We start from the raw sequence: 25954 nt of genomic DNA on the forward strand, positions 1-25954 counted from the left end.
TGTTGTGGCCCTTCATGGTCTTTCAGCATAGCCATACACACCGAGACCTAAGCAAAGCGGAGCAAGCTCAGGCTCTGGAAGCTCTAGGGTGTGTGTGACCTCAGAGGATGAACTCCTGGGATCAGGCATCTAGGTACACGCTAGGGTCTGACTTCCAGTGAGTGGGTACCTCACATCCCATCTTTAGGCATCTCAAATGTCCATGGCCTCTCTGGAGTCTGTGTTTTCTTCTGTGTGTACTAATGCAATAAGACAACTTCTGCATTTGTAGGTTCACAGAGACGGAGAATTATTCCCGCTTTATCACTCGATACAGCTTCCCCAGCCAGGAAGCCTGCCAGCAGCCCTGGGGTCCGCTGGGTGGATGGACCTCTGCGAAGCGGACAGAGGGGGCTGGGTGAGCCCTTTGAGATCAAAGTGTATGAGATCGATGATGTGGAGCGACTTCAACGGCGACGAGGTGGGGACAGCAAGGTGGGTGCAGTTCGTGTCGTCTGTCTCCTTCCTCTTGGGACAGGGTATTTCAAATTATGCAGTCAGAGATGACTGCAGGACTAATGATGTGACTAATTCAACAAGCAGCAAAACCTGTTGCAACTTAAGTCATGCCTTCTTCAGTGGGCTCTCACACAGATTTTTGTATTTTTGCCCTTGGTGATCTTGATGTCCTGATGGCTCCTGTGCTCCAGCATCTCTTGTAACATCTGTCTTTCAAGACAGTGGTGCCTCAAGTACTTGTTCTCAGCATAGCTAACTTCTCATTAACAGTTTTTTTTCTGCAAACCTCCTTCCTCTCAGGTTAAGAAAAAAATTAGAGAATTGTAAATGTCACTTTTTCAGAGATGCAATTGGAAAGGGTAGTTGGAAAGTTGGTGGGATAGCACCAATTTTGCTGTAACTGCATATGTAGCATCTTTAATTATTATTTTAAGGTATTTTATTTTCTGGCTTCTGTCACTTGGCTTGGCTGTTTATGATGTTGTTCCCTATGGTTTCATCTGGAGAAAAACTGCGGTTGGTGAGGCAGGGGTGCTTTCTGCCACATGCAGCAGATCTGTCTACATAACAGAAGGCAAAGTAGTGCCGAGACCTTCACTCAGCCTTCGAGGAGGCTGGTTCTGCTGCTGGGGCTGCTCCCAGTTTAGCCAGGGTAGCAGAGACCTCACGGCAGGTTCACTTACTGCACATCTCTGCACATTGGCTGCCGTAATTCAGAGGTCAAACCAAGTCAGTTTGGATTTCTGTAGACAACATGGCAGCCTGTCCCGCTGTTGTGTTCCAGTCTTCGCAGAAAATACATCTTTGTTATTAATGGTTATAAATTGCTGAAGTTTTTCATAGAAACATACTCCTTTTGTGCAAGGACATTTCAAATTTGATATTGCTACCAGGTTTTTTATTTAATAATATGATTACTGCATTTCTTATGCACAAAGCACAAGAGACATACTTAACATTTTAATATACCAAGCAATAGTTTTCGTTCTCCCAAGTGCTTAATTCTTTCTCAGCCAATACTTCTAGTGACAAATAACAGAAATGTTTTGCTAGAGTTAATCTGATTTCAAGATGCTGTCTGTTATTAATTATTATGGTTTATTATTAACTATCACAGCAAAGTCTCCAAAACTCACTGGCGAGAAGCATCAAAATCAGACAAAAGCAATAAATATAAAACAGAGGATAGATGATTTTGTGCAGTGGTTCATATGCTTGCAGAGTAAAGGGGTCATTGTTGGCATTATTGATCGGAAGATCACTCGGCTCAGTGAATCTAGCATGGGTATTTCTTCACTTATTCCTTTCTCCTGGTTGGCAGGAGCTGGTATGTTTCAATGCCAAGCTGAAAATCCTGGAGCATCGCCAGCAGAGAATTGCCGAGGTCAAGGCGAAGTATGAGTGGTTAATGAGAGAACTGGAGGTGACCAAACAGTACCTGATGCTGGACCCGAGTAAATGGCTCAGTGAATGTAAGGATGTTGTTCTATTGCCTGGACTCATAGGTGTCCTTTGGTTTATTTCACTGGGGATAGCAAGGAGAGCAGAAATGCTTGCTGAGAATGAGATATAAGCTACTGGGTTTGTAAACTAAAAAGAATTGACATATGACCTAAGGGTAAGATTTAGATTGACTGCATTTCTTGAACTATTTCCTGTAATTCTTATTAAATGTTGACAGTAGAACTGAACAATCCTTTTTGCCTGAGAGCTGAATGTTGCGGTGGTACAGCATTGTAGTGGTGAATATGGCCACTGGTAGATTAACGCTCACACGTCTCAGTCCACAGCTCCTGAAAATGAGGTTTTTTTTTTTTTTTTTGGCCTTAGATCACTCAGACATATAAGCAATATTGTAAATCTACTCTTATGTACCACAGACTAATACTGTGGGGCAAACTTGTCCATTGGCTTACCAGTGGGCTTACATGAAGAATGGGTTTGGCCATATATTTTTTATAACTATTAGCACATAAATTTCAGAGAGGTTAAAAGGCGTTTGCGTTCAAACGAAGAAGGACCTTAGCACCAAGAAGGAAGAAGATGCAGAACATTGTAGCAGTTGTACAATAATTTCTAAATATTAGGAAGGAGATAAGTGAATAACACAGAGTTCTAGAAAAAAAATGTCCACAAGGGCAGCACAGACCCTTGTTTAATGGCTATTAAAAAGAGGCAAGTGGAAGTAGTTTGAGGGGTGATTTCTCATTCTCAGCTCTGCATTTGGCAAAGGACTTGTTCTCACTGGGCAAAGTTCGATGTCTTTCTGTTCAGCACGAGATGGAGTCAGTGCATCTTATACCCACATGGCCTGAACTGGGGTGAACTGAAGTATGTGCTTAGCAATAACGAGTTGCTTAAGCAAGGTGCTGAAGCGGACCCTGAATGTAGACAATCAAAATGAATGTAAATAGGTTTAACTTACCCTGATATACGCTTCACTGCTGGATTTTCCCATCAGATCAACCACATGGACGAAAGACTAAAATGTTTATAGGCAGATTGCCGGAAGAATAGTTCTGGTGGCTTTTGTGAGGGAACAAAAGGCATCTGCAGCTCTGGAAAGGATGGCAGAGCTCATCACTCAAGAAAGGCCTCAGTGCAGCGTTAACAGGATTTTTCAGTATCAGCAAGCTAGTGTGCCATTTTAATAGCCGTTAAATAGAAAAGGCGACTTTTAATGACAGTGGCAAGCCAGAGATAATGTTGTATGTATTACCAACAAGCTCCACGCTTGTGTTAAACCTTTCACAGCAGCCAGAGTTGGTTGTGACTGCTTTTTCTGTCTGCATATTTTCTTTCCCACAGTTGACTTGGAGCAGGTATTTGAGCTGGATTCTCTAGAATACCTAGAGGCCCTGGAATGCGTGACTGAGCGCTTGGAAAATCGTGTCAACTTCTGCAAGGCCCACCTCATGATGATCACCTGCTTTGACATCACTTCGAGACGTCGATAGAGAATAAAGCTCAGGAGAATTTCAACGCGAATCTCAGCCATCCTCCTTTTTCCTTCTGATTAGCATCCCAAAGACAACAGAACGAGGATGAAGGTTCGAGTCAAGTCTCAGCTGTGTGTATGAGAGATTTGCTTTATTATACTGAAGAGCAGAAAAAAAAAAAAGGATGAGCACGAAAAAATGGAGATATAAAGATGTTGATTCTCTTAGAGTAAAGAGCACTTTGAGGAACCTTTAAGGACATGTCTGTATATAAAAACTGCTGTCAGAAGAGACTTCTTCCCCTACATTAGCTGAGGGAGGAGGAGAAAGGTGGTTGTAGGACTTCCACAGAGAGGTTCATTAAAAAAAAAAAAAAAAACAGAAAGACTGTTTAAGTGCCTTGCAAATCTTTATTATCCAAACATTTATGTTCATACTTTCTTGTGTACAGATGGTGCTAGTTGAGAAAAAAAAGGTTAAAAAAAAAACAACAAAAAAAACCACACTTTTGAAATGTATTTACAGCTTGTTTTTCTCTTGGTGTTTTCTCCTATTTCAGACTTGCTGTTTCTAAGTAACTTGTGTTTGTAGCGATATTTCCTAATCAGTACAACCTATGAATAAATGTTAACTGTCTTTTATTGTTACCAGAGTAAGGCCACTCAAAGAGAAATTTAACTTTACTATCTGACCCACAAAGTATTTTAGTTGTGAGTGAGGTCAGATTATCTGCTCTTCTGTACTATACTATATTGGAGGATACAGCAATTTTCCCAACCTGTAGATTCTACAATATATGAGAGAAGAGAGGTGAGATTACTATAAAGTATCTTTTCCGTTTGATCCAACTCCATAATTTGTTTTGCTTTTCATCTATTTTTAGCTTTGTACTAGCTAGAGTTATGGATGAGAGGGCACTTTCATCCTAACCCTTTCTCTGGTGCTAATAACTTACTGGAAAATTACTCTCTAGGCTGAGGGCTCCCATGCTTATCAGTCCACAAGTGAGTGATTTATTCTTTCTTTTTTCTTGAGAATATGACTGATAAAATTTAATTTTGCCTCTTTTTGACTAATACCACTTCCAAACATACTTCAGCAGCTTTCGTTCCCTGGCCCAGCCTGTCCGTAGCTGGAGCCATACGAGAAGTGCATGCTCTGTTCGGTTCTAAATAGTCCAGAAATAAGCATGGGGTGTGAGTGTGTGGATGCAGCACATCAGATATGTTGGCTATGACAATTTCCTTATCAACACTCCCTTACTGAAACCACAGCAAAATTTTCACTAGTGTCAAAAGTATGAGGGGTCTAGGCACATCCAGATGTTCTGCTTGTATGTGTCTGTGTAGCAAACAGCACGTGGGAAGAAGCCTGTGTTACATACAGAAATGTGTGAAAATTGCATTTCCATTATGTGTGAACATACCAAATTATTTTGTGGTGTGAGTTTCTTCCTCTTTTATATTGATGTAAGCCCTTTTATAAAAATTCCTCTCTCACATACGCTTATGCAACCCTCCCATTGCTTATGTGAAACTAAGAGCATCATTTAACATGCACTCAATGTGTTACATATTTAATCAATGTCCTGTTCTTAAACGCAGCTCTGCTTTACCTGCAGTACCACATTAGTGCTGTACTAGAGTCCCAAGCTGCAACTCCCGATGGAAAAAAAATACAAAAATACCGTTAGAATACTAAGTTATCTGGAAAACCTGCAAACTAGATAGAAATGAATTTTATGTAGTTTAGGATACATATTTTAGGATATTAAAATGAAAAAAAAATAAAATTCATTTCTATACCCTAAAATATGTGCTGTAAAATATGTACTAACAATTCTTATTCTCTTTATCAGCTTTGTCACTGTATTCCATAGAAGATCCATTATTATAAGTTATAGGATTATTTGGTGGGGGAAAGAAAAGATTCTATATAAAAGTTATTTTCTGTTCTGTTCCACAGCATTTCCCTACCAGGAAACTCATTCATATTCTAAGTCAGTTTTAAAAGATATGGGTCTGCTCCCTATTCCCTTCCTTCTCAAGGCAAAACAAACAAACAAAAGCAACTTTTGAGCATTTTATTTCTCTAGCTTTGTTTCTCCTTTAATTGAGCTGTGGAGTGGGGTCTGTTGAGCCCGTCTCTCCTGCACAGAGCCCCCTGGACATAATCGGGACATAATCTCTGCAGAGCCATGGGAGCTGCCAGTGCAGTTTTATGCTGGATGGAGATCTAGCGTCCTTGGGGTGCCGAGTCCATCCTTCTCTCTGGGCTTTAGCCCTGCAGAGCCTCAGGTCAATCGCACATGTGCAAGGGGCTCACAGGAGGAGAGACCCATCTCTCAGCGCCCTGTGTCCCCAGCTGGGCTGCTCTCGCAGGGGCCGGTGACACTGGGCTTTGCTGGGTTCCCTGCTGGGGCCCACGGTCAAGGACCCACCAGCTCCTGCATGTGAAATGAAATGTTCAGCCTCAAGCAGTTCTGCAAGGGTGCTCATTGGGCTCTGCGTGTGTCGCTGGGCACATTGGCTGCATGGTCCTCCCGCCCCTGAAGATAAGCAGCAGTGTAAGGACGTTGTTCATGCTGGGGAACTGTGGCGAGATGGTAAACGGCAAATGGTACAATAAAAGCAAACAGATACTTGATGGAAGCTAAGTGGAATCCTAGCAAATGGTGCATGCACAGAATGCATTCTTAACAAGAGTTGCTCTCTTACTTATTCAGTGACTTACACAGAGGTAGTAATGAAGGGCACACATTTCCACGCTATTATATCTATTACAGTATTCATCAGCAGCATTACAGGCTCAACTAGTCAACATCTCTAGGTTTGGTACTTCTGTGGATTATGAAACATAACAAAAAGGTGCCTGTCTAGGCATTATTTTAAATAATAGGAGCGTGTGCTTATCATGTTTATCATGAGGGACCAAAATTTATCAGTGAAACCAGGTTGGATTACATCAAGGATGAATTTGACATACTCAGAATTAAGTATTGACTGAGCATAATTGAAGTCCTTAACAATATTTTATTTCTGAGAACTTACTTATAATGGCCAGTGACACTCCAGCCATATACCAGTATTCACATCCTAAAATGTGTATTTCTTTTTTGACTGTGAGCACATTTTAAAATTTGCCACTATATTTTAGGGGAATATTTTGGCTTAATGCATAAAGGGAAATGAAGATCTACTGAGATTTACCATCTGTGAAATGTCTTCTTGGTGAATATAGCTTTTTGTTTTGGAATTTGTATTTTTATACTTCAGATACATGCAAAACATAAAATTGAAAGCATCATGACCTTCTGATGAAATTGCCCTTAGTCTACAGAAGCCAGCGTTTTCCATATGACCCATACAGTTTGCGAAATAATCCAGGAAGACCCATTCTTTAGCAGTTGCCTGTGCAATGCTATTTTTAGCCTGGTGTTTTTAAAAGGCACCAAGTTACCCAAAATACACAGGAGCAACTTGAATGGAATGCTTTGTCACTTGCATGTTGAGAAGTCATTCCTACATCCCTGGAACGGCTGTGGTAGTAAACAACAGTGTTAACGTAATTAGGTTTGAAGGTTAAATCTTCATTCATATGCGTACCAGATATTACAGGTCTTCATTATCAGGTTATTTAATGATTGAAGAAAGCCACCCAATAAGTTGCATTGCTACAGTCATGTTCAGGTCTTGGCAGCAGTAGCAATTTAGGCTTAATTCTGAAAACTGCCCAGGGCCACCCAGGAGGTGCTTCGTTTCATACCGAGTCCTGGAGATCCCTAATTCCCTGTGCACTTTTCATGACTATGGGTGTCTTTTCTTACATCCTGCATGTTTTGCATTTGCTTCAAAATAAGCTCTGGTCAATTCATTAGATACAAGCAAGCAGGAGAATTATTTCAAAGAGATGCAAGGAAACAGATAAAAAGGCTGCCTGTTCTTGGCTCCCTTCTTGGCCTGCTTCTTGCCTCACCTGCACTGAGGCTCAATTGCATTAGAGTCAGGAGAGTTAAAACAGGTTAAACCCAGTTGTGAGGAAGAGGGAAAATTAATCCAGCTGCGAAGTGTTTAAGTATTTACTGAGCAGTTGATTATACAGTGGAAGAATATTCTGCACTAACCTGTGTGTACATCCTCATTTTGTCTAAAGACCATGTGTGTGTGTTGAGCTACCACTCAACATGTGCATGTTTAGATCCATGTTGCAAAGTACTGAATATCATACAACATAACTTGTCAAACTTGCAGCTACACAGAATGTGAGCTGGTGGAGAGCAGTGGCATGATCCTCTGGCACCAAGCAAAATGAGATGCAGATAATGTACTGAAAGAGATGAAAGGTACACAAAGATGGTTTTTTTTCTTCCATCTCTGAACATGGGAATTGTAGAGGCAGAAAACTAGGAGTGATGCTGGGAGTCATACACATCATATCCCAAGCAAGCTCACAGGGTAGACACTCTGTCCTCCTTGAAGTGTTTGTTTAGGTTTGGTTTTGCTTTGTTTTTCATTTATTGCAGTAGTATGGTTTGTCTTAAAATGGCCTGGAATTCAAATTCCCTGGCAGCTGAAGGATATAGACCTTTCTACAAACTTCAGTGATTTTGTGTCACCTTTTTGCTTCCAAGGAGCTAAAAGTACTCATGAAGGGTTGTATAGGCCTGCCAAGAGGTGCATGTGTACATAGCCAGAGACCCCACGCACGGTTATGTGAGGAAGTGGCACGGCTGCCTGTTCGCAAGGCGCAGTGAGCGCTTGTAAAGCATTCCTCCCATCACTCACCAAAGGTTGCCTTGCGCCACGCTGCACAAAAACACTCACACTTGGAACTCTTCGAAAGGTTCTTTTAAAGGTCTTTTTTTCCCCCCAGATGTTCAGCTTATAAAGCTGAAGTTGCTGCAGTTCCCATATAGTGTCTGTTACTGAAATGTCAAAGCCTGTAAAAGTCCAGAGTAGCTGCTCTGTGTGTCACATCGTGAATGTAAGGCACAGTACCTCGCAACAACCACTGTTCAATGCAGCAGTCTGTGTACATGTACAAGACATACACCCTAGCTATGCTAGCTGAAAGCTCAGACTCTGAGCGCCCTGCGAGATAGGAAGCCTTCTGCTTAGTCCTGGTAGTTATAAAAACGGTAACTAAAAGTTGCTGAGTTGCAGAGGGCAGCGTAACACAAACAGGATTCCCACAAACCGCCGATTTTGTGACCCTTTGGTAGCCTGCTTGGACGAGAGGGACGGTCCCCGTCAGGGATGCATGGGGTCCCCGCAGGCACGCGGCAGGAGCGGGCGGTAGCTGTGCCCGGGGCCGCTCGCCCGGCCTGCTCCATCCCCACGGCCGCCTCCGCTGGCTGGCTGCTCCACAGGATTTTGCGTTGGGAACGCCCAGCAATTTTTGGAGATGCGAGGCTGAATGTTGCTAGCTATTGTGGGACTTGGAGCAGGTTTCCAAATACCTACGGCAAACAAAACGGTGAATGATTTGTCAAGGCAGGGTTAATAATCTCTGTCTCTTGCATTTATTGTGCGCTCATCATGGGGTTATCTGAGCTTCCATATCTGCTCTTGGAAATAATAAACCATTTTATTATTGGCTCTATCTTTTCTTCTTTCTCCTTCTCAAGTAAAATGAAAAAAAAATAAAAAATTTAACAGCGTAGCACCTTTGTCTTGACCCTGTTGAAGTCAATATGGATTTTGCCAACAACTTCACAGAGAGCAGACTGAAACTCATTTACGCAACATTTTGGAACTCACAAAGAGCAGTGATGATTTCATTCAGTTGAGAATGGAGGTGCTGAAAATGAAGTAGTACCCTTCATATAGACTCTTTCAAAAAAAAAAAAAAACCACAAAACATTCCCAAAAAGGAAAAAAATCCACCTCTACCAACAAAAAACCCTCTCCAAAAACTTTTTGCCTTTGAGTGGTCCTACTTAAGTATTGAGCATACTTTATAATAATGGTAATAAAATGGTGCTTGAGGCAGTTTCAGCTATATTACATATACTCTATATACTATAGATATGGATGTATTCACCCTCTATATTGTATATGTATGTGTGTGGATATTTACATATAGCACACATACATATATGTTTTATGTATGCATAGATATTAACTTTTTTATGTTTTACGTTTTTGCCTCCCATAGCTGAAACTGCTGGTAACTAACATCCACATCATATTCTATGTATGAAGGATATAATTTATTTGTAAACTCAGGATGTTCTTGTTTTATAGAGTCGCTTGTATTTTATAATTTATTTACACATCATGGTTGGAAATGCTTATCTAAGTGCTATGCATTGAAGTGTATGTTTGCTAAATCCGTTTCATTCTGTCTGTGGCTATGTTCTTTCTCATTATAACAGTGGTATAAAATAGGGCTAGGGAGGAGACAAACAAACTGATGGATACAGAACTTCTGCTGGTCCTGCCAATGGGCAATTCCAGAAGGGGACGTATCAGTGGTAGATATATATATTTTATCAACTAAATTTTATGGAAAAAAAAATAGAACAGCATGAGGACAAGTTAAAATGTGGAAAGTCACAGCCACTTCCAAGTTGATCAACAAATGCATTAAGCCTTTTGCCATTAAAATTGTGAAGTTTATTGTTTGCTGGCTAAAAATATCCCTTTTGTGGTATATCTGAGGTGTGAAACATTGTCAAAAATATGATGTCTGAAAAAAAAATCAAACTATAGTGGCATTAAATGTTTACTTTTATCTTACTGATATTTCTGCTTCCCTGACTATTTCACTTTGAATGAAAATATTTATGAAGTGTTGGAGAAAATGGTGCTTTTGATCCACAATTTTGAGAGCGAGGAAGGTCAAAAAAGATTTTTTTTCCTTCATTTATCACAATAGGGGGGTTGTTTTAAAATATGAGCTGTTATTCATAGCAAATACTGCTAGGAAGCATATTCAGCAGGAAAACACCAGTAGGGAATTGCAGGGCCCGAGAGCAATGAAATGTTGCGACCCTGCATAGACCCATCGACTTCTCCCCTGCTGCTGGCCAGAAGCAGAAACAAAGCACAGAGCCTGGACCGGTGCTGCTTCTGCGTAGCCACTAGGCCTGGGGGCCGCCTCGCGCTAGCAGGGATTGCTCCGCCTGCATCCGTGTGCAAGGGAACAAGGTCAATACCAAATACTTGATAAAAATGCGTTCATAACTATATATTCTTCTAATCAGCTATGACAATGGTGTCTGCTTTCCCTTGACCACCATATAGACACGTAACACAGTGTAAAGGTTGTGCCCATCACTCCAGACACGTCACTCCCTGGGCTGGACAGCGCTGGCAGGTACAGGGGGCACCTGAACGGCTGCTGAGGCTCTCTGTGACACCTGCAAGCCTTTTGCTCACGTTTCCAGTGTCCCCTCCCAATGTAGAGAGCATCTCCCTTGCAAGGCAAGATGTGAACGAGCTTTTTGGCCGTGTGGATGTACAGCCCCCTGCACGAGCCGCGGTGAGTAGATTTTGTTCTTCCCAGTAGAATTAAAAATGAATCACGCTTTCTGTGGGAAATGGGGACAACTTAAGATCTGCTTTAAGAAACATCATTTGCTGGGGTGATTCCTGCTTATGCCCCACTACTCATAGGGAATATGCTAACGTGTTAGGACTGTAAATATTAGGCTAACAGTTTTGCAGGCATTTCAAATGGTCACGTTGTTGTTGTATCAGCTTGGTGGGAGAGCTAGTAGCTGCAGGAGCTGGATGGGGCCGGGGGTGCAGCTCTCCACAACAACCAATGCTTCAGGGCAAAAAAATCACAGGGTGGCCATGGCGGCAACATCTGGCAGGGAATGCGCTGGGGTGGCAGAGGGGAAGAAGGAGCTTTCCCTCTCCCAGAGCTAATCCCGACGACTCCTGTACACTACCTTTCCTGTTGCCCCCGGGCCAATGCATTTGCATGCTGGAGCCTCTGTGCAGTAGCTGCAAATGAAGATAAACGGTCACTTCTTTCGTCTGAGGGCTGTTCAGAATAGCTGTGATTTGCTCTAAAGAGCTAAAAGGCTTATTGCCCATTTTTGAGATAATTTATCTTCATTGCTGTTATCATGCCACTACATCAGTATTAAAGGGCCCGAGGTGCCTTACAGTGACAAAAGCAGAGAAAGATGGGTTAGCACAGGTCCTAGACTCGGTCTAAGGCAGAGGTGGTGGTGAGGAGCCCTGTATGAGCCGAAAAGGAAAAAAACAGGTACCTGTTGGCCAGGCTTAAAGTCTTAGAGATCTAAAGCCTCGACAACCTCGATGTTTCACGTCTGCGTTGGGGAAAGACACCAGGAAAGGTTTCTAGCCAAAAACCAGACTAGAGAAACCTACCTGGACCATTTATCCTGTCTTTCTAGCCAGGAACATGCCAGTGACCCTAAAGGTGCAGGTCAGGACAGGTTTGAGTATGGAAATCTGTCAGGCTTCGTTTTCTTACAAGGATCTGGTATCAGGTCCCTACTCCTGGAAACCAGGAGGAGGTGGGTGGGCTCCTACAGCTGCTTCCTCTCCCACACCTGCCCGCTGAGCTCCAGACGTGGCAGCTACCCGGTTATCACCCTCTTTGGCATTGGCAGCATGAGTGGCCTTGAAGCTGCTGAGGAGGGATGAGAGGGTAGAAAATTCAGCTCATTGGATCTCAGATCAACACAAAATTAATGTTTAGTTTCCCTAGGAAAAAAAAAAAAGGCCATCTGTGAGTTGATTTTATGTTTTATGATGTCTGTTAGTATTCATGACAGTTGCCAATCTGGCAATTTTGGAGGCTGACATCTGCTATTTAACCACTGAGCAAGACTACACTGGCTATGACCTCGCAAATGCTCTGTCACGTCCCCCGGGCCGCTCTCATCATCTCTAAAAGCAAGTAGATAGTTTGGAGGGCCTAACTTTCTGCCTTCAATGACTACCCTGGCAAGTACTGACCTGGAACAGCTCTGAGATGACCACAAATGGTTCGTCCCTGGGAATTGTGTCTAGGGGAAGTTCCGCGTTCATACTCATGCATGTTTATGTGCATCTCTTCCGTGGCACCTTACTGCATGGGTTGGTAGCCACAGTGTGTGTCAGATTGCAGCCTTCATGCCAGCCCACTGGCAGCCAAGCATAGGCAGCTGTGTGCATTTGGCACACATCCATATTTTCATTTCTGCAGCTCCCAGCTATGCAAGAGCAGCCAGACACGTGTGTGCTGCAGGGCTCCCAGTCTTGCTGTGGAAAGGAAGTCTCCCACCTCCAGCAAGGCAAGGCCTCTGCCACTCGCTCTAAAAAGGGCAGGGACTACTCCCTGTTTCACCTCTGCTCACCTGCATTCCCTCGAGGACTGTAAATTAGGGGAGTTGAAAGGAAAAATAATAATTTTCTGTATTTATTTTGCCAAAAGACAAACTTCATTGTATCTGTACTCGGGCAGAGAGGGAGAGCATGAGCTCTGCTCTGCATGCGTCCTCCAGCCTCGGCACTCAGAAGCTCAGGACCACCCAGCTCGGCCCTTTGCAGAGCTGTCCCTTGGAGGAGAGCACCAAGCAGCTCCGAAGGGGCAGCGCTGCTCTCCCCCACTGCGCCTTCCATCCCCAGTGATGTGCAGTGCCCCAGCTCACTGTGCTCTGAGCCAGATGGCCATGGATGCAACCATAGAAAGGAGGCCTGAGAGCTGTAGGATGACTCACAGTTCTGTTTTTATTAAAGCTGCCTGCTCCTAAACCATATTTGATGGAAACCTCACAGTACACAGCAAGCACCACCACAGGAGCCAAGCGAGACACTGTAAACATCATTTTCTCCTAATTTCCAAGGACAATGGAAGGCATCAGAATTACATGAAATGAAAAAGATAACCGCTCAGATAATCAGTCTGGAGCCAGAGACTGACTCCTGCTGCCACAGCGGGCTTGGGGTTTCATATCTGCCATGAGTTTCCAGAGGCTCAAAGAATATTTCTCAAAGTTGTATTTAAAGCCATTAAGATATGATTAAATCCTTAGAAAAGCATCTGCAAAGCATCTAAGCCCTGGCATTGCAGACATGGCATCCATCAGTCTCTATTCTTTCTGTTTACAGGAGCAGAATAACAGACGCAGCAAATCCTGTTCTATTTGCTTGACCATTAGTACTGCAGTGGCACAAAGTGATTTACAGAGTGGGCTAGTCACAGGTGGGCTAGATCAAACACTCTCTGCATACTGAATAAAAAAAAAATAGACTTCCAAGGAGGTTTCTTACCTGAAATTTTTCTTGGAGAGGTGCAGGTAGTCCTTAAATACCCAGTGTCATAGCAAAGAAAGAAAAATATTCGTGGAATGATTATTCCACCCAGTAACTTTACCTAGGACCTGATGACCTATTCTATGAAATATTTATGTATGGCCTCTCTGAACATTGCCTAGCTTGATTGTATGTCCTGTTTTTAGTTTGCTTTCCAAATTTTTCGACATTTTTGCAATATACGAGAAGAATCGAAGAGGCAGAAGCCCCAGCATGTTGCGACGGTTAGCATAGACTCTACATCAAAGCCTCGGTACATGAGCCTCGGTAGGAGGCTGTTATAAGGCATGGGCACAACCAGGTCAGGTCCATGGATGCACACGGGCTCTGGCAGATTCGTCAGGGAATTAAATACAGGTAGAGGCCAAGTGAGCTACAGGGTCTTAGGTGAGCCTGCCCACAAGGTGTATGATGTGAGGTGTGTGCAAGGGTGTCCAGCTTAAGCCATGCAGGGACGCCACTGCACAGAGGCCTAGGGCACAGAGAGCTTCTCATTTCACTGATGATTAATTTGTCACACTGCAAGCAGAAAACCCATGGGCTGGAGGGTGAGAAAAGAACTCTGTAATTTAATAGCAAACATCAAAACTAGCTATGAAGGGTCTAAGGGTCTTTTTTTTTCCTTCTCCAAACAGGAGCTTTGTGTAAAATTGACCCTCATGCTAAGCCATTTTGCTGTCTTTGTAAGCTACTATCATAAAGAGTGGAGGGTGTTATATGGCCTTATCTTGCAGAGCTTGTAAACCTTTGAGCTTTAAATTACCTTTATGACCCCAGAAATTCTTCCCTGGGCAAGACAGAGTAAGTCTTTTGAGCTTTTTTGCTTTTGGTCTTTTTGTTTTGCTTTTGGAAAGCATGCACTGAGTGACTTATAACTAAAATAAGGTGTTTCAGATGGAAAAAATCTGTGAATGAGTTTCTCTAGCAAATAACGTATCTGATCATATCCTGGAAAGTTTGCTTAGATGCAAAGCTGTGCTTGCAGCAAGGAGCAGGCCCACACACTGGTGGGTGCTTCATTTCATGGGTGCATGGGAGGAAGAAGATGGCCCCGGCCCGGCGCTCTGCATCAGTCCTGGCAGGCTGGACTATGTCTCTTCCTTGGGCTGGGGCAAGTGTTGATACCTACCCAGCTAAATGGCTTGTAGAGAGGGCTTGGTCAAGAAGGAATGAGCCCGGGTGAAAGCTCATTTGGGCCTTGGCCAGATGTGAAAGAGTGTGTGACTACAGAGCTCTAAACTTAACTTTCTTGTGCAAATTCCACCCAGGAGCTTGGCCTCAAACGGGCCTTTTTCTACTGCGAACATAGGATGAATCCTCTACCCCCATTAGACATTTCTTGTGGTGTCACAGAGGAGCTCAAAGGCCCGAGGAGCTGCTGGGCTCTGGATGAGCTTCCTCATTGCTTCAGGCGGGAGGGCACTTTTGGGAAGGCCTTAGATGTGAAAGGGAAATTAAGCAGCTTCTGTGACTGGGGGCAGCACGGTCACGGCACAGGGGCCACATGCAAACTTTGTGACTGACGAAGCGGCCCCAGGCCAGGCCCACCAAGGGTCTGTCCCCACTCTTCCCACAGCCGGGCGCAGAGCCAGGCAGTGTCCTCGAGGCCTGGCGGCTCCCCCGGCCCGGCCCCACGCTCCGCGGCCTCTTGCGCCTCAGCTCTGTGGAGGCTTCTGCTGGCTCTTCAGTGCAGCCTTGCCAATTGCCTCACCTTCATGTGGATTTGCCATTTGACACGAGAAAAACAGGCATAAAAAGCCCAGCAATAAGCACAGACTGATTTTCAGAAAATACAAAATCAGATGTTTTGTCTGTTTGTCACAGTTTCTATAACAATCCCCACAGAAAACATTTGGTAAGGGATTTTTTTTTGCTTTGTATTGCCTCACTACATGGACCTTTTAAAATGCCATTGTTTTCTGGTGACTTTGGCCACAAATGTTCAGAAATTAACTTTCCCAACTTGTGAGTGCGAGCACCAAGAATTACCTTCAGCCAGCATTCCTGTTAGCGAGGTGGGGGGGCATTATTCCCCAGTAAGGGTATTTTGATCACAGACCCATACAGGGTATAAACCAGGTGCAAGAAGCCTAACACTGTGTGGGCATTTGCCTTCAGTGACATTAAAGCGATATTGTCATTAGCTTACCTGGGAGGCCAGTGGTGCCTCTGGGGAGAGCAACACCCAGGGCTCTCTCCAAAGATCCCCCCAGCTACACTCAGGCCAGCACAAAGCCCCAGACCTCATCTCATCCCATCCCATCCCATCTCATGTCATCCGAGGCTGCTCTGCACCATACCTGTCACGTATTGCAACAGAAAAGCAACACTAAAAGGGCTTTGTTAAAAGAGTTCATTAAATGCAAGCAAGGCAATGCAAGCAAGGCAACGCAAGCAAGAAAAGAGCAGAGCAAAGGACCTGAGGGAGACAGGGGGGCAGGGGGAGCCCAGCTAATTTTCTCATCAGACGCCCTTCTCCATCACTGTCTCCTGGCTCCCGCTCTGCAAGTCAAGTGGGATTGTCAAGAGGAATCACCTGCAAGTTAAAGAGCAGTTTTCCTCCAAGAGGTTTGCAAGATTGCCACCTTCCTCCTCACTGCCTCCAGGGACTGGGAATTAGAGGCACCGAATTGAGGAGGCGGAGGAAGAAAATGATGCTCTTTTCTACGGTCTCATCAGTCCCGCAAAACCAGCTCTTAGCTGAAACTAAGCTAGGGCTCCTGTGCGCCCAGCGAGGCTGCTGGAGGCCAGGAAGGGAAGGGAGCGTCAACTGAAGAGGAGGATGAAGAGGATGTGTGATTACCCCCTTCTTTCTGCCTGGGGAGGCAGGCTGAAGAATGATTAATGCCTTTTTCTGATTTTGGCATCTTTAGAGTTAAAAGAGACTCGGGCTGCTTGCCTCAGCCCTGCATTCTTGCTGCAAAGCCCACCACGATTTGGTTAACAAGGCAATGGAGCACTGGAGAGTGCTGAAAAGCTCCATGTGTATGTGCATTTCTGTGCGTGTGTGTATCTGTAGCTATATAGAGATATATTTAAAAGAAGGTTAATTGGTCTCCTGGGAACTATAAAGAACTTGTTAGGTTCCTCTGTGTGAGCAGTGACTGTATGAAGCCTAATTACTAAGCCTGAGTTATTCTTTTTCTTTGGGAAAGGAATCTCTAAGGTCCTTATTAAAACCTACAAAAATTCTAAAGAATGATGGAATTAGAATTGATTTGTCCATGTTGATCACAAGCGCAGAGCAAATAAAAATGTTGAGTTAACCCTGCAAAATACTAATGGGGGGTCATATGGGCATGGTTTACACATCACTATTATGGGCATGAACAGAAATCACTGCGCTGAATGACAAGATCTGGGAATAAAAGGCTGCAGATTTTCAGGTAGCATGCATGATTCTTATTGAAGACAAGAAAATACATATTTAGATAGGATGGGAAATATTCTCTGTATTTCAAAAATATATCATAATTTATCACAACAAAGGGTTCTGGTACAGGTCATTTTACAAAACATCCTTCTCAAATACACTTTCAGGCTGATTAACTTTGTAAAATCAGCCATGAAATAGAAAAGGATTTTTGCATGGAAAAATATATACTGATAGGAAAGAAAAAAATAGCTCTTTAAGAAAAATACAACAAAAATAAGCTCTAACTGAGCTTTTCTCTGAAATGCCCAAGAACATTTGTCAGGGGTTACTCTGACTGTGTTTTAGACGTGCTGACCTGTCGAGGCGAGAAGGAGCCTTTCCCACATGCCGGAGGTGCAGCTCAGAGCGCTCCACAGCGGGGTTCCAACTCCATTTTGGAGGGACTTTCAAGTCATACTTGCGATTACAACATGGAAAGGGGATGAGGTCATTTCATCGCATGCATCCCACAAGCAGAGAGGGCAGGAACAGGGCTGAGATATTGAGTGTAGCCACAGATCTGTAACCCATCTGGACAAGTTCACACAGGACATGGTTAGGGCTTGTAGATTAACACAGCAACCAGCTGTTTGCTGCTCTTCCCCAAAAGCTAGCTGGTCAAAGATTCCTTTCCTATAATTACTACCTTCTATAACTGCTACTTTGCTCAGTGACAGACCTCTCTATGGAGTACCTGAGTTTGCTGCTTATTTTAATGCTTTTTCTGCATCAGAAGTCACTGACCCCCAGACTGCTGATACCAGCTTTAGCTCCCGGGCTTGCTCCGTTGAGTGAACTTGAACACACTGGTTCATTTCGCTACGAGCCTTATTTTCCTCAATAGGGAAATAATATTTAGCCTTCTTTTTAAAGTACTTTGAGGTATTTTAAGAACTACATCATCGTCTGTGAGTGACTCTCCTACTGCCCTACGGATAATGCGCTTCAGGAATGCACACAGCCTCCCTGAGCTCTTACAGGAAGATAAGTAGCGATGCAGAGGTGTGAAGAGCACCATATCCAGTTCCTTTGGTCCTTTGTGCTCTTTACAGCGAGGAGAAATTTCCCAAGGCTCAGCAAAGGCAAAGCCTGACTGTGCATGCCAAGTAACCCTACGTGACTTGCCCAAGGTCAGACACAGTCTCCGGTGCTGCTGACAACCTGGCGCTCCACGGCTGTAGCTGTGAGGCCTTCCTTCTTCCCTGTGTCTTACAGGAGATTTAATTCTGAGTCAGGAAAAAAAAAATTCTCATAATTGGCACAACGTCTGTGAGAAACTGAGCTCTCCTCATTAAGGATGTTCCAGCGGCCAGGGACTATTTGCAATAAATACACTGTGCAGGGAAAAAGCCTCTGTATCTCATACATAGTAGGCAGTAAAATAACAAGCCTAAGAAAACCTAGCTTTAAAAAGCAGCCATCACAGAGCAGGGTTGTAGCTAGAAGCAAAGGAAAGGCTGAGTAGTGGGAGAATTTTGCTGACCTAAACCCACACACAACAGGATTCACACGCAAGTGATAGACCTCAAGGAGCTCACAGCTGTAATATATTGTTTAGGAAGCTAATGTGTACATATTCATTTCCTATTTTATATAATATTATATTTTTATATATTTACTGGAGGTAGATGTTTCCTTCAACTGCAATGAATTATTTTCAGCAAAACTTCATATCCCTCACATGTTTTTTCCTCCGTGTTCTCCTTCCAAACACATTTCAACTTCATCTAAAGGCAATCTAATATTGCTCCTACAAGACTAATTTCAGAAATACTGAAAAATCAAAAGTATATCAGAATTTAACTCTAAACTTTGAGGTGAACCCAAACTGCCATTGTTTTCCAAAAGATACCTGAAAACTCCGCGAAGTGCTAAAAGCAAGCAGCTGGTCTGCCATCATTACAGATAATGCCTCTTTTTGACTTTAACATCTTTCTTTAACTTAGCAAAGGGATTCCACCTAAAAGGTTATAAGATTCCTTTTTTTTTTCTTTTTTGAAGGCCAAAACACTGTGTTTGTGTAAAGACAGAAAACAAGACTACCTGGACTTGAAATGAATGCTTGTCCAGTGCTCCTCCTTCCCTGACACACTTGCTTGAGACTGAGCTCCTCAGCTCTGCATTTAGCTAAATCTCTCTGCAGTCAAGACCAACCTCTTTTTTTCCAGAAAACACAGGATGGAAACACTGTAGGAGAAAACATGCCAACAACAATGCTCCCAGGAGCATCAGCAGCCCAGATGGTGGTGGTGGTACATGGGAACCACCCAGGGAAACTGCTCCATAAGGAATTGAAATCAACCAGAAAATTCAGCTGAAAAATATGCAAGTTTTATATCTGCAGTGATGAATGCAAAGCACTGTTGATGCTCCTATACCTCTGCGAGCTGACGTGTGGGGCGAGGTGGGGCAGCGCAGCATGGGGCCCTAGGGATCCTGCCCAGGCGCAGGCCCTGCAGGCCACCTTGGTCTGGCCAGTTTTGCTTCTTGCATCCTTTGCAAATCTAATTGTGATAGCAAGATTACACAAGCATCATCTTTATGCAAAAACACATAATTTTAATATGCATATATCTCTTTAAAAGCAGAAAAATAACTCTTGAAGGTTGGGTGCCTTTCACATTTTCTGATTGTCCATCAGTGATGCCTCTGCTCTGTCAGCAATCCTAATATACACAAACGTCTGACCTTTTCCCCTGATAATTTCCTTTCATAATAGCAAGAAGACACAACCAAGCAGTGAATTTCTGCAAGGATTATTGCACTTCTTGGGTCGCTGGTGTAACTTGGCCTCTGGCCTCAAGTCATGCTACATACTCCAGAAATGCACTGCATTTTAGAGGTTATTGCTTGAATATTGCTGTTGGGCAAGTGAACGCTCCATATGCTGGAACAAATTCAAATGCCTCTAAAGGAGATATCTTCCTCAGCATTGGCATTCATGTGCTGTGGCTGTAAATTATGCCCAGAGTGTTCACTTTCTTTTTAAATGCATTCTCATCTCATAATAATTAATGGTGTCAAGTTACTGGTGTGAAAAAGCCTGACTTTACAACAACTACGGACTAATGAAATAACAGTCATGGCTGGAATAGCAGCAATAAATTGTTAGTGAGGAGTGACATACCTGAAAGCGATACTTTCAAAGACCTTAAATTATTTAGGTTTCAATGCTCCTCATAAATATTTGGCATTTGTTAACATTTGTTTCTGTGATAAACATGGAAGTCAGCATCACTGGCAGTTACAGCTCTCATGCTGATGAGCGTGGGGAAACAGAGCACTCATTTTCCAAGAAATGCTTTTCTTTCCCCTTGAACGCGGTGAGGGACGATCTCTCAGTTCAGCGACCATCTGTAGGACTTAGAGATTAAACATGCCAGGTACTAACACACCAGTATGTTTGGTAGGAGGGAAGGGAAGGAAAAGAGAGGGAAAAGAATATAGCTATCCAAAGAGAAAGCGAAATTGCTTAGAAATAATGATAACCAACGTGTGTGACTACTCACATACTGGAGTGCCATTTTCTGTTGCCTGACATAAATGAAGAAAAGCTGACTATACCTGGTTGCAGTGACTAGAAAGATCATTTATCTGGAAGAAACTCATAGTTTGTGTTTAGCATTAAGTCACTACATTAACCTATGCTGCATACTAGTCTGGAGTTTAAAGTAATATTTTGGCAAGCAGGAGCAGCAAATCAAAACTTTGTATGCACTGCAAGCTCTAGGCACCCCACCAACTTCTTGCATCTGTACTGAGACCACTGGCCCAGTGTGCAAAAGCAAAGCTGTTGCCTCAGATCTATTTAGACATTTCCCTTACTTAGCTGAGGTGCTGCAGATTCAAAGACAAACCTCATCTCTGGGTATAAACTTTTGATCTGACTTCAGTCCTAAAGGAACTCGATGTAAATACAAGGATGTTCTGGATCCAGGTCACCCATTCATTCAAGTTGCTTCTTCAATGCTTTCTTAAATCTGGACACATGATGAAGGTATAAATCTATCTCTAAATATGCCCTAAAGGGCACATGCCCCTTTTAAAAGTGTTTTTAGCATACAAGAGCACCATATTTATGGAAAGACAACTGCATATATCCTGTTGACAGCACTCCTATATCTCCTTTTTTCTTCAGTAACTTAGGAACTTTTGTAATATTTTTCTCTTGAGCGGAGAAGAAAAAGAAAAAAGCTGGAACTTCTTTTATCTAAATAGATATGAACTGGTCTCTAATCCATGTTACCCTGGATAAACATACAAATGGCTCTGTTTTGTAAGCTGCTATGAAGTGAGAAAATCTGATGATGGTGTCCATTGAAACAATCAAAATGGGCGAATATCAGAATAATAAGCATTTTCAACACAGATGCACATTTGATTACATTTTTCATTCAGTCCATTTTAATATTCATTATTAGAACTTTGTGTAATAACATGAAATGCAAGAAGAAGAATGCCAGAGCCCTGCAGGTAAGTTGGGAGGGAAGAAAAACTCATTTAGAGTATTCAAAAGTTTTATTTGATACCAAAGAGCACTGGATCAGGCTTTTGGAAAAAAAAAACATCTAATAGGAAGTCAAAAAGGAAGAAATATGCTCGCTTGCTCTCTCAATCTTGTTGTAAACTGACTAAAAAATTGACTGCTGATCTCGATGGAATGATACCACTTTGCAACAGCTGAGGATCTACCACACACTTTCCAATAATTTTTAATCAATTCACCAGAGAGGTGTTTGGTAGAAAAAAAAATCCTTAAAACGTTTTCTAGTAAACTGAGACATAAGACAGGTAGTAAGGTGAGACTTAGTGATAACTTCAGAGCTAGTGCAGATAGAGAAATCCATACCTAAAAGAGCATGGGAGAAGCTCCATAGGAAGCCTAGCCAAGTATAATGTTGGAATTCAAGTCTAATATTTTTCTATGTATTCAGAGTTATTTGGATTGGAGGCTTTGGTTATTGAACAAAAAAAGAGTATGATTATTTCTGTCCGTATGTATAAGTGGTGAGCTTTTATTATGATGAAATATTAAGACTTACCCACTGCCAGTTTGCCTTGCAGAAGTTAAAATTCTTCTGAAACTGGCAAATATTCCTCAAAACATAAGGAAAGTTCGGAAAGTTCAGAAGACCACACATCAAAACAAGCAAATGTTAACACATTTCTGTGAAGCAAGCAGGACCTGATGAAACGACTCCAATATCAACAAGAAGCTTTCCAATTTAATAAAAAGGACTGGCTTTTCTTTTTCCTTTAATATCTTGCTTCCCAGGCTGCATCTTTTCTTCACTGCATCCTCATGGCAGCCTCACACTGTTCCTTTAGTTCCATCAAGGCTTGCATCAGGCTGTGATCTGCTCCATGGGTCACCTTCATAATGGTATAGGCCTTGAGAAGAGAGCAGAAAGGGACACAGGAGTCACTGTGCAGCCTATATGAGGGTTTTGGAAATGGCAGAGGGGTGCAGACATGAGCAGTGCTGCACTAGGGGCTGGAAGACACTTTCAAGATTTGCTCATTATGGCATCCAAGATCTTGACACATTATTTTAAAAAGTTAAATTAATAGTTTCACTGTAAAAGGTCTGGATGAGGAAGGGTCCTTTGCTGCTTTTCCCTAAGAGATCATTTTCTATGTCTGCTGGGCATCTTGCATTGCTAGGCCAATTCAGGCTTATATTGCCTGTTGTGGCAGCAGCTTCTCCACTACATACATGCCTGAAATATTCATCTCCCAGCTCATACTGAGATCATCACTTTTCATATGAAAGTTCTGCTTCTTCCTTCCATTAAATTCCTCACACAGAGAGATAAGTAACAGATGGAAAGGGACCCAACACTTTGGAAGAAAGAGCAAGGCAGTTCCAAGTATAGTGTTAGGAGAAAAAAATCACAATGAAATTTAAAAATCTTCCATTTTTGCATTTATCTATTTTAGCAGAAATACAAACCTGGTCATGTTTTTGCAAAATGTTTGTAATAAAGTCACAATTATATTCCCCCAAAAGACTTGTCAAATTGTTTGTTGTGTTTTGTTTTTCTTAATTTAACATGTTGTGGAACTGCTGTAACAGGTTGTGGACATAGTTGAGCATGAAACATCACACTGTACAAAAACACATTTTTTTTAATGTAGGATTGAAAAAAAGCAGTGTAAAGCACAAGAATAAAAGTCAGTCTCCACCTGGCATATACAACAGGAAGGGGAGAGATGAACGTCTACACCACATAGGAAGCCCTGGATCATACAGAGCAGAACACCTGAAGGCAGGGTCCTGCACAGGCTGCTGTGTGGGAAAGCGGCATCTTGGGCCCACGGATTCAGTGTTAATGCACTTTATTAACACAAGCTAAACTGTCATTAAATCACATAGGCATTTTGGCAAAAGTCTGTCCAGAATTAGAATGATTTCACTATAAAACAATGATTTTTTTATCCTGTCCAGAAACAAGAACATGCAAAACACCACCCTACTCATCTAATCTCCCAACTAAACAGGAGAGCCAAGGCTGCGCAGAGTCTTGTGGTCTGTGTGGCCTTCCTCTCAGCTAAAGGAACAAATTAATTATGAAAAATTACAGGAATTGTGAGACAGCAACACAGGACATGTATACATGTATATATATTTTTAATATGCTACATATTTTTAAAAATAAGTTGTTTATGCAATAAACTAAAGGCTAACTTTGGTTTTATTGCAGCGCATTGCCTCCCTGAAACACTTCCATTTCCCAAACCTGTCAAATTATGTTCTGCAGGGCTTCATACACCTTAAGAGGGCAAATTTCATCCTAGTGGGGAAGATAAAGCCCTTCACATTATTTAAAGCTTCTTCAGGAGAGCTAAAACCGAAGGGTGGCCACGGTAAGGTGGCTGCGTTAGCGATTCTCTTTCAGTTGACGTGGAGGAGAACAGGGAGACACCAGTCACTGACCTGCATACAAAGATGTGCAGGTTCTTAACGCCCTCCACAGCTGATGCAGAAAAGGCTGTCAATGCACAGCAGCCTGGAGGTTGAGCCTGATTAAACAGGATTGATATGAGTGAGGCGAAACTCACTCAGATCTCAATTCCTCTTGCGCCATCCACATCCTTCTCCTTAATGTCGTGCTGAAATTAGCCTGACGAGGGCTCCAACAGGGTGCTATTCAGTGTCAGAGCGTATTAAGAAAAGTAATGAAGCAGAGAAGGCAATCAAGTTTGTGCTCTGAGCATGTGGCATGCTATGCTGACACATCTAATCACACAGGGCCCAACAAAGTTCTCATTTTAGGACATTATCTGAATTTTATTAGGAATCACATCCATCCTCACAACAAACTGGGGATTTTATCTTGCTCTAATATTTGCTCTGGTACAGACAGCAATAAAGGGAATCAGCTTCAGATCCCATTCAAAGAATCCATGTGTCCTAGGCTTACAAGTTGCACAGAGAAGTAGCATGGCAATTCCAGGGAGTGGGAATTCAGTCTTTCCCCATCTTATGCGGGTGAAAAGGGGGGAGGCAAACAGGAAATAGTCAAGCCACAATGGGATTAGTTTGTAAATGGTTCTGCATCCCAGCTGCAAAGCACTTACTGTGTCCTTGTGGACCACTAATGGCTTGGAGACCATGGTTAGAGATGCACTGAGGTATGGCATGGAACAGTAAATAGCTCATTATTCTCCCTTCCCAGAGAAAGAGGCAATCAAAGCTTGAAAAGGTGTTTCTGTGCTAGGTATTGCTCTGTATTCAGTGGCTAAAAGAAGAAAAATTTGGCTTAAACTCAGCAACATCACTAAGCACATACAAAAATCCATCACGACTTCTACCTTCCCTGATGCTAATTGAAGAAATTCACTCTGTTTTCATGTAACAGCAGAGTGTCAAATCAGAAGAGTAAGCAAAACGTGTGCATGCCTGTTAATATGCTGCAGAAACATCAATGAGGGCAGAAGCTCCTCTGACTGATGGCTTGTTCCAACTACTAAAAAGGAAAGTCTGAATGTTTTTAAGTTATAAATATTACAGGGGAAATAGCAGAGGAGATTAACTGGCACATGACAGATGTATGGTTTACTTCTGAGTAATGAATAGGAAATAGAATTGATTACTCTCCCATCAGCTTTTTAAGGATCAGAATTGGCCACAATTTAAGTTAAGCATATCAAGGGATGATTTAAGTTACTAAGATTTAGCAAGACAGTCATCATATCAAATACTGATTTATTATTAAAACATCCGGAAATTATCAGTCATTCAGCATGCATAATTAATCACATGTTAAAACCTAATAAATGTTGGGGCTTAAAAAAGTAACTACAAAGTACTAAGCTATCTATGGAGTCATGACAGACATTAACACTACAGGAGTTTCAGGCAGGTGTAAGGATCAGTCCTCCCTCTGATCCCCACTTCCAGCAGCACTGACACTCCTTGCCTTCTATCTTAATCAGCTGCCCGAAAACTTTGCAACACAACCAGCTCTTCATGTAGCATGAATATTACACTAAGGGGACATACAGCCAATTTCTGCACTAATAAAGGGTTAAAATACCCATATTTTATTAGTACTAAAAATATAATAGTGTAAATGGAGAAGCCAGAGGGTCCCATAAGACCTCAGGAATTGCTGGTTTGTGTAAATTGCAACTATTTTATTGTCAGTTCTATGAACAGGGCATAAGCAATCCATTTTCTGGCATTTAGTTTTAGACATGCAAGAAGAAGGGAGGAAGGAGGGGAAAACAGTGATAACTTGTGCTAGAACCTCCCGTGTTTCCCTGTGCTTCAATTTCCTGTCTGGAAAAGGGAGATGATAACATTTCTTCTCTGTTGT

The 25954-nt window shown here is 42.5% G+C and overlaps 2 protein-coding genes across 2 annotated transcripts in view; one reads left to right on the plus strand and one right to left on the minus strand.

Moving 5' to 3' along the window:
- KIF26B (kinesin family member 26B) overlaps window positions 1-4031 on the plus strand; it is a 272866-nt gene extending 268835 nt beyond the window's left edge. The window contains exons 13-15 of the mRNA XM_088524291.1: window positions 272-474; window positions 1820-1970; window positions 3307-4031. Of these exons, the coding sequence (XP_088380417.1) occupies window positions 272-474; window positions 1820-1970; window positions 3307-3455 (503 nt within the window). The 3' untranslated portion in view covers window positions 3456-4031. The remainder of the gene's footprint in view (window positions 1-271; window positions 475-1819; window positions 1971-3306) is intronic.
- An 18276-nt stretch (window positions 4032-22307) lies between these two features.
- Window positions 22308-25954, minus strand: part of LOC104567692 (histone-lysine N-methyltransferase SMYD3) — a 74745-nt gene continuing 71098 nt past the window's right edge. Inside the window, exon 7 of the mRNA XM_010214535.2 lies at window positions 22308-22523. Coding sequence (XP_010212837.1) covers window positions 22422-22523 — 102 coding nt within the window. The 3' untranslated portion in view covers window positions 22308-22421. The remainder of the gene's footprint in view (window positions 22524-25954) is intronic.

The sequence above is a fragment of the Tinamus guttatus genome, unplaced genomic scaffold (assembly GCF_059628265.1).
Source record: "Tinamus guttatus ecotype Peru unplaced genomic scaffold, ASM5962826v1 Tinamus_guttatus_pri_ptg000208l, whole genome shotgun sequence".
Lineage (NCBI taxonomy): Eukaryota > Metazoa > Chordata > Aves > Tinamiformes > Tinamidae > Tinamus > Tinamus guttatus.